The 12,058-nt window shown below is 28.2% G+C and overlaps 1 protein-coding gene across 1 annotated transcript; it reads right to left on the bottom strand.

The window, feature by feature from the left end:
* Positions 1 to 9,769: 9,769 nt before the first annotated feature.
* Positions 9,770 to 11,418, bottom strand: LOC108811731 (uncharacterized). Its single transcript, XM_018583817.2, has 4 exons — positions 11,023 to 11,418; positions 10,258 to 10,884; positions 10,076 to 10,169; positions 9,770 to 9,975 (listed from the first exon to the last, which is right to left on the bottom strand). Exons 1-4 carry the CDS (start codon positions 11,170 to 11,172, stop codon positions 9,911 to 9,913), a joined length of 936 nt encoding a protein of 311 aa, XP_018439319.1. The 5' UTR covers positions 11,173 to 11,418; the 3' UTR covers positions 9,770 to 9,910.
* Positions 11,419 to 12,058: the final 640 nt, after the last annotated feature.

The following is a 12,058-nucleotide window of genomic DNA, read 5'->3' as shown; positions in this document are numbered from 1 at the left end:
CTTGCTTAACTTATTGATTCTGCAGTTATTTAATGTATACAGAGCTACCCTGATGAGAAGAGGTTCTTGAATCTCTATTGTAGGAATGGATGAGTAACACTGTAATGACAACTCCAAACAACAGATCAAGAAATAGATTACATATACATACATTAGAGTGGAAATGAAATATGGAAACAGATTAGTGACTGAATATCACAAACACACCAACCAAAACTGCAGCTACCACTACTACTACCAATTACCAACCCTTTACCATTACACTTCTTGTTTTCTCAGTTTCCAACTATTATTCTCTACACTTGACAAATCTGTACTTGTCACAATACCTACAAATGTACATTTGATGCGTATCCCATGATTAGAAGAAAATGCTGGTGAGACATTCCAGCAAAGTGCTTTCTCCAGTGATTTTTTTTAATCTTCTGAACCACTAGCTTCGTGGATGCCGATCATGAAAAGAACTAAAACACTTCATTCCAAGATTCACCAGATAATGGCCAGCTAGCAGATCAGATACTGTTAAGGAGAGTCAAGTCTGAATGTTCTTTTATGGAGCAATAGTTGCAGAATGATTAAGAAATTTATCTTCTCTAATTTTTCGCTGATAACATTGACAAACTGAGCCGTCTGGTTCCTTGAACAATACAAGCACTTAGGACAACTTTTCATGGCTATGCCAGTTGGTGAAAAGGAAAGAGAGGACCATCTGCCGATAAGGGAACTACAGAGCTTCATAACAATGAAGTCTTTAGTGAAAACTGAAAGAATTGGTTCTTATACTGTATAGTGGTCAGGAGACGATCGTATAACCCTTAGGAACAGGATCACGAACCATTTAGCATGATATCTCACGGGACTTCACATAGTCTGTTCCACCTGAACCAATGCTACAAAAAATGTACCTGATACAATGACTTAGGTACCTACAAAAACAACAGAAAACATAACAAGTTGTAGGGGACAGACTTTAATCTATAAATTAGTAACAGGTTTTAGCTCAGGATCAAACCAGCAGTGTATGCCAAAACATATTAGGAAAAGACGAGAAGTGCCAGCAACACGATTTTGAAGATGCTTATACAGGAACTTTATTTTAGTACAATGGGGAAATGATGTTTTTAAAAATAGTACGAGCATAAATTCAAAATTACAATACCAAAGTTAATTAATAAAGAAGAATTACATAGTCTAGATGATTAATCTATTTTTTTAAACTTTTAAAAGTCACATAGTGTGACGGTTTCAAGCGTTCCGATTCTTAGAATACAACTGTATATATTTCTGTTTCCCATCATGGAAGAATAAAACTTTTCGAACCTATTTTTTGTCTTGTAATCATTTGATACAAAACAAAACCTAGAGAATATTCAAGGGAGAAAGAATGACTTTGTGTTGTTGAATGTGATTGTTTTCTTCTTTATGGCTAGCAAGCCTTATTTATAGGAAATGAAATGACATTACATTATCAATACTGATTTTTTTATTTATTTACAATATCATGCCACTCCTATTTAATTTTATTATTGATATTACTTTAAATTAAAATTTATTAGTGAATTTTGTTTTCAAAACACAATCTAAATTATGAAAATATTCTGAAAACAAAATAAATCCATCTAAACTACATAACAAAACGTGATCTATAATTATGGAGTATATGTTAACAATGAAATATATTCGAATTATATCTAAGATTACAAAAACTATTCAAGTTACTATTATTATGGCAAGTACCAGTTATGAAAAGATATCTTGCGATTTTTATCAAATAATGCTTATCTTTACTTCAAAAAATTAACAAATAAAAACCAATATAAATTTACTTGGATACAAAAATATTTAACGAAATGTAAAATACTAAAAGTTAACTAATATTATAATATTTGATTATATTATTACAAACTATGTTTGATGTTTTTACGGTTAGATTTTTTTAGGTTATTCATGAGACATACAAAATAATTATCCAATACAAAATAAATTGAAAAAAATAGTTGATCATTTCTATTATAACATATTAAAATAAGCAATAATCAATGTGAGACCAATTAGAAAATTTAATTATACCTCATTTATACTATTAGCTGCGAAGTGATTTTTCGCAATTGAGCTCTCACGTTAAAAGTTAGAATAGTTAATATCGATATAACCTTTAAAGAATTATTATATTTCTTTATTATATTTTTGATCATAAATATTTTATTTAATTATAATAAAAGTTGTCAAAAGAAAAAAGAGAAACATATATCATAAATATTATTGTTTGATATTAAAATAAATTAAAATAATAAGACAAGTTTGTATATATGTTTATCGACTAAAGAATATCTACTATTATTATTTAAATTATCTGCTTTTTAAGTTTTTTAAACTATCATCAACCTTTATTTTTGATTTTTATATTACTTACATTGATTTATTTACCGTTGTATTTTTGTAGTTTCATACATATTGATATTGATGGTTTAAATAAGTAATTTACTGATGTAATGGGGATTCAAAAGATGAAAATTTACCGTTGTATTTTTGTAGTTTCGTACATATTGATATTGATGGTTTAAATAAGTATTTTACTGATGTAATGGGGATTCAAAAGATGAAAATTTACTTTTTAATTTATTTTATTGCATATTTGTTATGTGATTGTTATCATAGTTTTATAGATTTTAGTTACGTTTAAGAAAATTAAATATCTTTAAAAAAAAATTAATTATAATAATCGCATATATATTCCATAAAATTATTAAGTCTAGGCGAAACACCTAGTTTTAAAATAAACATAAATGGTTATACCATTTTATTTTTTGTTTAATGGTATTCATATGAACATAATTGTTATTATATTATTAGGTTTCATATCAGTTACTCATTAGTTCAATTGATTACACTTTTTAGAGAAAAAAAAAGGGCTAATTGATTAAGCATGTCAAGACTCAACTCGAGAAGATTTCTGTCTTCGTGTAAGGAACAGACAAAGATTTTGTGATTCGTTAGAGAATAATTTCCGCTGAAATTCTGTCCAAAACCATCGTTGAAATCTGCAAAAGTTCATGTTTATCAAGACTTACCCATCCGATCTGCGAAACCTTGGTTAATGAATTCATGGATACAACAAATGTACAATCTAAGAAGTGTCTAAAACGACCAGCTTCATGGTCTTACTAGGAAATAACAATCAACACTTGGTGTTAAAAGCAAACATTTGTTATCTTGAAACGTCTTACGTTTATTAACATCACAGAATCAGCATGAAAGGAACATAACCATTGCTCAAATAACAACATCAATCTGAAACATAAGGAATATCGTTTCTTTTGTCTAAACTCTGTTATCCATAACTTTGAAAAATTTCAACATTATTAACTTACATGTAAAAGTGTTGACTGAATAAATTTTCCATTCTTTCAAAAAAAAAAAACCTTTGAATAACCAAGCGTAATTTACAGTGTCTAAAGAAAATAAGAAAAGGTTGTAACAATTTCAAGAAACAGAGGGCTTCATCACCTATTCAATCAGCTCAGAAAGCGACATGAAGGATAAAAAGTCAATCAAAAGAAGAAGAAGATCGACGATCATCAGAACGTAGATATGGGTTCGTAGGTGTATGAGTTGATGGAATAAGAAGGAGGGATATACATAAAACTCCATAAACAGAAAACTAAACGATTTAACTGATATAACGCTATGTCCACAAGCTCCCGTGTGTTGATCCTCTGCGACGACGGAACCCTCCATATCAGCTGCCACGCGTCGATGGAGACGTCGGCTACAGCCACAACTACCGCACTGTTGAAAGCCATAACCAAAAGACTCTCTCTCTCTCTCTCTTTTTGTAACTGGGCTTAAGACTCTCTCTCTCTCTCTCGTTGGTTTGACTTTCGTCTTGGAACTTTTCGTGCGTTGCTATTAAAGTATGTGAATGTTCTTTCTGCACGTTGAGCTCCTTTTTTTAATCAGAAATAAATATTTTGTTATTTCATTTTGAAACCAAAGTTTTCATCTTTTATGGAAGTCATCCAAAAGTTGGAACTTTGACAAAAGAACCTTTTGATTTTACAGTTCAAAAAAAAAAAAATACAGTTCTATACTCATCCCATTACTTGCTAGTTGCCTTCTGTTCAGCACTCAGGACACAAAGATAGACGCACTGAAGCAGATCAAATGGTCACATGAAGAGCAAAGAAGATGTGGTGGTACATTAGCAATAATGTTCGTAAGAAAAATCTCTAGCCTCTATATATTAACATACACACTAAATCTTATTAACCTTCCTAATGAACTTTGAATATAGCTATGTTTTTTAGGTGTTGCAAAAGTTAAAGTTATTTGGCATATAAAACAATTGTGATTCACTATAAATGGAAAATGTAGCATATTATTTTGATATGAAACATGGGTATTTTTAAAATATATGTATTAAGCTACACAAGTATACTAAATATTATGTTTTATAAATAAACAAGATTTTGATCTGCGCTTCTAAAAATAGGAATATTTTTACTATTTTTGATAAAAATTATTGAATTTATATATTTATATTTAAAAAAAAAATTATAAATTTTATTAGAAAACAAATAGTTAAAAATTGTTCTATTAGTGTTTAAAACAAATTATTATACTGTAGTGTTTAAATTTCAAGAAATTTTTTCATATTCTACTCAAACATTGGTTGAAGCAATTGGGCCTATTTAAAACCATGTATCCAAAAACTCGTTATTAATCCACAATCTGATATCAGATGCTGAGCTAAAAACCCAAAATATGGTAATATTTTAAAAAAAATTTGATTAAATAACTCATACGTTTAATATGATATAAATTTTAAAAACTTTAATTCTTAGATTTTGGTGAAATGTATTATGTTATTTGAAAAAATAAATAATGGTAATAAGAAAATAAAATTTATTGATATGAAAATATTATTTTGTTTTCGTTATTAATAACTTATGATAAGTTTTTATTTCTATTTATTTTATATCTAAACTTTAATTTTATGAAAAGTTTTAATAGTATAGATTTGTATAAAAATTAAGGGGGGGGGGGGGGGGGGGGGAGAAGACACTGAGAGTGACTAGTATCTTGTACTTGTGCACTTGGTCAAGGGGAGCAGTGAAGTTTTTTTTTTGAGGCTCCTAGTTAATGTTTAAATGTTTAATCGGCGGTCTGCGGTTCCTCAGGATTGTGCAATCTGCTTTTGTATACTTTTGATTTGGTCGGTGTTGTACTAAAGACTATTAATTAAGTGAATGATGCTTTCGGATTAAAACTTTCTTCCTAGCATTTTCTCCTCTGGCTGGTTGTTTCTGAAGACATGTGCAGGTGTGCTTGTGTTGACATATTCACATAAAGGGAGAGATTGTTAAAGTAGGATTTTGGGATTAAACACAAAATACTCAGGCTTCTAATCTATTAATTTAGGGATTATCTACTATTTGAAGTTCTCATTTAAATTTTGGACTCTTTCATAATTGTTGTTAGAATATATGATGTCTCATATACAATGCAACCTACCAATTTAAATTAAACCAAATCTTAACCAACATAGATTAGTTAAACCTAACCAGTAACACTTTTATAATATTTTTGGTTAATATCTTAATATAATTAGATCTAAGACTGGGCGTTCGGGTACCCATTCGGGTTTCGGTTCAGTCCATTCGGGTTTCGGGTTTTCGGGGTCAAAGATTTCAGCCCCATCCAGATATTTTTAAATTTCGGTTCCGGTTTGGTTCGGATCTTTACGGGTTCGGTTCGGGTTCGGATAACCCATTTAAAATGTTTTTAAATTTTCAAAATTTATTATATACTTTAAATTTTCAAAATCTATAAGAAAGATAATATATTACATATAAATTTTCATAACATATATGCCAAAATACCTTAATTTAACACATAAATTAGTTTTCTTTGAATATTTGGATAAAGAATCAATAGATATTTAACTATTTTGGTGTTTTCAGTATATTTTAGCTATTTTAAACATTTACTTTTGACTATTTGCATATATTTTCCGAGTATTTTGGAAAATTAAAAGGTATCTTATATATTTTTAATATTTTTAATATACATTATATATAAAAATAATGTATATATTCAAGTATATAAATTTATTTCGGATACATTCGGGTACCCAAAATATTTCGGTTCGGATCGGGTTCGGTTTCGGTTCTTTAAATACCGAAATTTTGAATCCGTTCGGATATTTAATCAATTTTGGTACGGGTTCGGTGCTACTTTTTTGGATCGGGTTCGGTTCGGTTTTTCGGGTTCGGATTTTTTGCCCAGCCCTAATTAGATCATATAAAACTGAACCACTCTTAAATCAACGAGTTCTATATCATTCCAGACATAAAAGAAAAAATATCCGACTCATTTACAACGTAAGCATACAAAGACCGTGTATGCTTATGCTCATTGATCTTCCAAAAACCAAATAATTGTGGCATAAACCAACATAGGCTCATGTTCGTATCACTAACTTTACTTCTATATATTTACTCTTCACCTACATCATATCACAACATACACAGTTATACAAGAACATGATTTTTTTGTTCAAACAACCAAATAATGGTGGCATATGGTCAGTAGATTTTTTAAATATGTTTTTTTATATATTATATTTTACGAGACTATGTGTATAAGTTTTTTTTTGAAAAAAGCATAACTATGTGTATAAGTTAAAAGGTAAAAGGTGTGACAAGGCAAATTATTATACTAAAAATAAAAGAAGATTAAATACAAACTAATAACAAGTACAACACAAATTATAACACTATTAAATTCTATATATATTTAATAAAATATTATATATATGTCTAATATGTATATATATATATATATATAAATGTTACACAAAATATATATAATATTATATACACATATTATATATACCATATATTATTAATTGAAATTTGACAAATCAATTTCCGTCCTTTAGGACGGGTCCTAATCTAGTTGGCTTGCGGAAAATCTTCAGGGTGACGTGTCAATTCTTATCCAATTTGAGCGATCTAATGTCAATCTTACTCACTTGTCTGTTCTTATGGGGTTTATTTTATATATGTACTAGATGATTATCTGCATCTTGTGCGGATTAATTTAATTTTAGTGTTATTTTATAGTTTAAATGTAAATTATTAAATTTGATACAAATTTTGAGTAAATTATTTAATTTCAGTATTTGTATTGACCATTATGCATTAAATTATACTCATTTTCACCTTTGCATTATAAATGTATATTTTGGATACAAAATTTATCACTACTAACAACCAATTTATGATTAGGAAACTTGAATTTGAAATTAAACACTTATTATAGTTGTAAATTAAAAAAATCTCACCAGCAATAAAATATTAGAAACAATCACGGCTAAAAAAACATCAAGAAAAATAACAATGACTAATAAGCTTATATATATTATTAACAAATTAGATTTAAGAAAGTGTGAGAGACAAAAAAACCAATAACATATAGAACGTACCTTTTTATTTGTTTAGATTATACTTAAATTATTTTATACTATTCAATATTTTATTCTTGTTTTATGTTTCTTTATATTTTTACTAAGTTTCCTATTTCTTTTATAGATTATTTGTATAAGATTTAATATTTTGGTTTTAGTACATTGTTGTGATAATGTTTTGTGATTTTCAAGATCAAAAAAATAATTTAATGTTCGGCAATTACAAATGAAATTTTGATTTATTTTAGTTAGGAATGTGTTTTACCCACCCATGCGGACATAATCTTCTTATCAATACTTATTAATGTATGTCTTATTAATCTAAAAACCAGCATAATAAATTATTCTTTCTGTTTTAAAATGATTAAATCGAACATCAAAGTATTTATATATGTCAAATATTTTTTATAAAAATATATACTTATTATTGTGTTATTTTTTAAAACATTCATATCTTAGAAATAGTTTAGAAAATATCTTTATATACACGTATTTTCTTGACTAAAATTTAATTATAATATTTTTGCATCTTAATTTTTTAATCTTTATAATAAAAATTGTTTTGAGATAGCAACACAATATATATAAGAATTATCTTATTTTATTTTTTTGATAATTTTCTTTTATTATTTTAGAATCAATTATTTAATATTTAATATCACATATAATTTTATATGTTAAAATAAAATTTGTTTTTAATTATATATAAAATTCATTACAGGTATTTTTTTAAATTAAAAATTAGCGAATCAGATAGAAACTAATAATAAATCAATAACCTAGCTAAAAGTCGAAAATTTTTAAAAATATGAAAATAAGGAAAATTAAATAAATTTTAATATAACATATAATTTAAATAATTTAAAATAAATTCGTTTTTGATATTTATAAAATTTATTTAGGGTATTTTAAAATTAATAAATTAGTGATTTAGCTAAAAATAAATAGTAAATCAATGATTTTGCTAAAACTTAATAAAAACATGACAAATAAGCAAAATCACCTAAAATTTGGGAGAATATGACAAATCAACAAAATCACATATACTTTAATATTATTAAAACTAAATTCGTTTTTAATATTTATAAAATTTATTAAGGGTATTTTAAAATTAATAAATTAGTGATTTAGCTAAAAATAAATAGTAAATCAATGATTTTGCTAAAACCTAATAAAAACATGACAAATAAGCAAAATCACCTAAAATTAGGGAGAATATGACAAATCAGCATATTAATACTGAAACAAAAATACTTATTAGTTTATAAACAAAAATACTTATTTGTTTCATCGGTCCTAGGTATTTTGCCCGCACATGCGGGCATAAATTTCTTATAAATACTTATTAGTTTATGTCTTATTAATCTAAAATCAGCATAATAAATTATTATTTATGTTTTTAAATAGTTAAATCAAACATCAAAATATTTATATATGTCAAATACTTTTAATCAAAATATATACTTATTGTTGTGTTAAGTTTTTTAAAACACTCATATCTTAGAGATAGTTTAGAAAATATATTTATATTTTTTGGTTGACTAATATTTAATAAAAAATTGTTTTGTATCTTAATTTTTTTAACTTTTATAATAAAAATATTGTTTTCAGATAGGCACAAAAAATATATATATAGAAGAATTGTATTTTTTTGATGATTCTAAAATATTATTTTGTAATCAATTATTTAATATAGCATATAACATATAAACTTTATATCATTAAAATAAATTAGTGAATAGTTAGAAACTAATAATAAATTAATAACCTATCTAAAAGTCTAAACCTTAATAAAAATATGACAAATAAGAAAAGCTAATATAACATATAAATTTAATATTAATAAAATAAAATTCGTTTTTATTTATATAGAATATTCATCAATGTTATTATTTTAAATTAATGATTTAGTGACTCAGCTCAAAACAAATAATACATCAATGATAATTTAGTTTAAACTTAATAAAAATATGACAAATAAGCAAAATTAGCTAAAATCATGGAGAATATGACAAATAAGCAAAATCACTTCATAAATAATAGTATAGATTTTTGTGTTCTATTGCAGTTAATATTGGAAGTTTGGAACACATGACCAAGAGGATCATAGGTGACATCAAAACCTGAGGAGAAGAGAGAACTTATGCAAGACTTTGGAGATTTGAGGTTCGATTTGGTTATAGTTCCGATCCTTATACTGGAAGGCTCTTCAAATTCGTCTTATGGTAAGAAATCTTGTCCATACTTTTTTCAGCTCAAGGACTTGCCTAGTTTGCATCAAAGCACACAGAAATGGGATGAAGCAAAAAGAAGACATGGTCTGTTTACACACAAATACATGACTACATGTATACATTCTCGATAGATTTATTGGAAATAGCCTTCAACAGATTTTTATTCATAAAACGGTTCTTGTCCATTAAAAGGTATATATATATTTTAAGTGTTCTTCCTCGCAGAGTAGGCACAGTAAGCCGCCACTCCAGCAAACGCAGCAGCCGTCACTACAATTTAACAACACAAACACAACTCAATTTCGTTAATCAGATTGTAATAGTTTTATTTGGAGATAGTTAATAATGAAAGATTTTAAAACACACAAACCTGAAGCAATAACGGCTGAGTTGTTACTATCCTTCAGTTTTGTAACCACACAGTTTGATTCAAATCTCTTTCTATGACGTTCTATATCTGCAGCCTGCACATTACGTACAACAAATAATTCATTTAATTAGAACATGAGCAAACATACCATGAATATAATAAAAGTAAGTGAATAATTTTACCGAAAGTTTGCCAACGATCATATGAGCTTTGTAGAAAATATCCTTAACATCATCATCATCACCCCAAGCATCTTCAAACTGATTGATCAAATCTTCGGTAACAAGCTCAACACCTCTTTCTTTGGCTTTCATAGCAGGCTGCCAAGATCTCAAGAACCCTATAAACCCTTTAAGCGAAAGCTTATGAGGAATGTCAAGCTGTATAGGCTTCCCTTCTGATCCCATCCCTATGCCTTCAAAAGGAAACGGTATCGTTTTGTAGCCGTCAAACGCAAGATTCATAACGGGAGTTCTATACGGAAACGTGGAGTCAACAAGACGTTTCATGATGGCATCGACTTCAGGGGAGATGATCAGGTCGTTGTAGACCCAAACAGCGATTAAACCTCCTTCTTTGCGAAGAACACGTTTGGCTATGTTGTAGAATGGTATGAGATCGAAGTAGTGAACGGCTTGTGCAGCGACGATGAGGTCAACGGAGTTATCTCCGCCGACTAGAGCGACCATTTTGTCTTCGGACAACTCTGTTGGAGTGTGATGGTAGCTGATTCGCTCGTGTTTCACCGCTCGTTTCAGTTGTGCTTCGTTTATGTCTGTAGCCACAACTTTCTCGAAGTACTCTGCGAGCTGTAATTAAACAACAGATGTTATATATGTTAACTTCACGATCAAGTTATACCTAATCTGTCTTAGACCTAATCAAGTGAGGAAAAATAAGATAAAAAAGGAAACTTTGGGAAGAAGATGAAGAAAGAATAAGCTTACACCAATGGCGGCTTGACCATTTCCAGTACCGACATCCCAAGCCAATTTGTGTTGACCGGTTCGAGCAGCAAGCTTCGTGAACCAGTCGATCGGGTACCTTGGCCTTGCGTTCTGGTAAGCATCCGCTAGTTTATCAGACAAAGCAGCCATTCTTTTTCTTCTTCTTGATCTCTCTGTATGTTTCTTGTTTTTGTTCTTGTCTTGGCTTATTACCTTTTGAGGATATAACACTGATCTTTATACTGAAGAAAGAATGATGGAATGGAACCAAGTCAAAGTTGACAAAGTCAGATCTGGCGACGAGTCTTCCTACTTCTTAACCCAAGAGTTGGTCTTTCTTCCATTTTCCAAATTATTTGAATTTCTTCTCTTTTTTTTTTAATTCTCGTCTGTATATTGTTGACTTTTCTTCTATGTCTTAACAACTCATGATTGGTAGATATGTAATAAAGTGACTATTAATTTAATAGTAGGTGGACGCCCCCTGTTTATGTTTTTTTTTTTTTTCTGTCAACTCGCCCTTGTTTATGTAAGCACTAGTATTTTGCCCTATGCTATTCCTATCTACAATTGGAACCAAACAAAAATATTTAGGATGACTGAAATTTTGATTCTAATATTATTATCTATAAAAGTCTATAACAAAACATAGATAGGTTTAAACTGTTGTGAATGAAAATATAAAAGTATTAAATTTTGGATACATTTAAATCCCAATTTGCAACAGATCACCAAAAAAAAAATTAGTTTTTTAAAGATACATATAATTTACATAAAAATAATGACAAAATTCACCTAGCGAATGCTAACAGTTCGATCAATGATCAATGATCGAAATATAAACACGAAAAAACAAAAACACTCTCTGATTCTCTCTATTCCTTATGAAATATTTTATTTTGATAAAAAGAAATATAGAAAGAATTTTGGGAAATTTGTTCCAATATACACAAAATAATTTTAAATTCACTAACTAATTAGAAATATTCTTTCTCTCCTACTTTTTCTTCCTATATCTCTACTATCTCTCTAAAAA

Source organism: Raphanus sativus, chromosome 6 (assembly GCF_000801105.2).
Source record: "Raphanus sativus cultivar WK10039 chromosome 6, ASM80110v3, whole genome shotgun sequence".
Taxonomy (NCBI): Eukaryota; Viridiplantae; Streptophyta; class Magnoliopsida; order Brassicales; family Brassicaceae; genus Raphanus; species Raphanus sativus.
The sequence above is the reverse complement of the archived record's forward strand: the minus strand, read 5'-3'. Positions and strand labels throughout refer to the sequence as shown.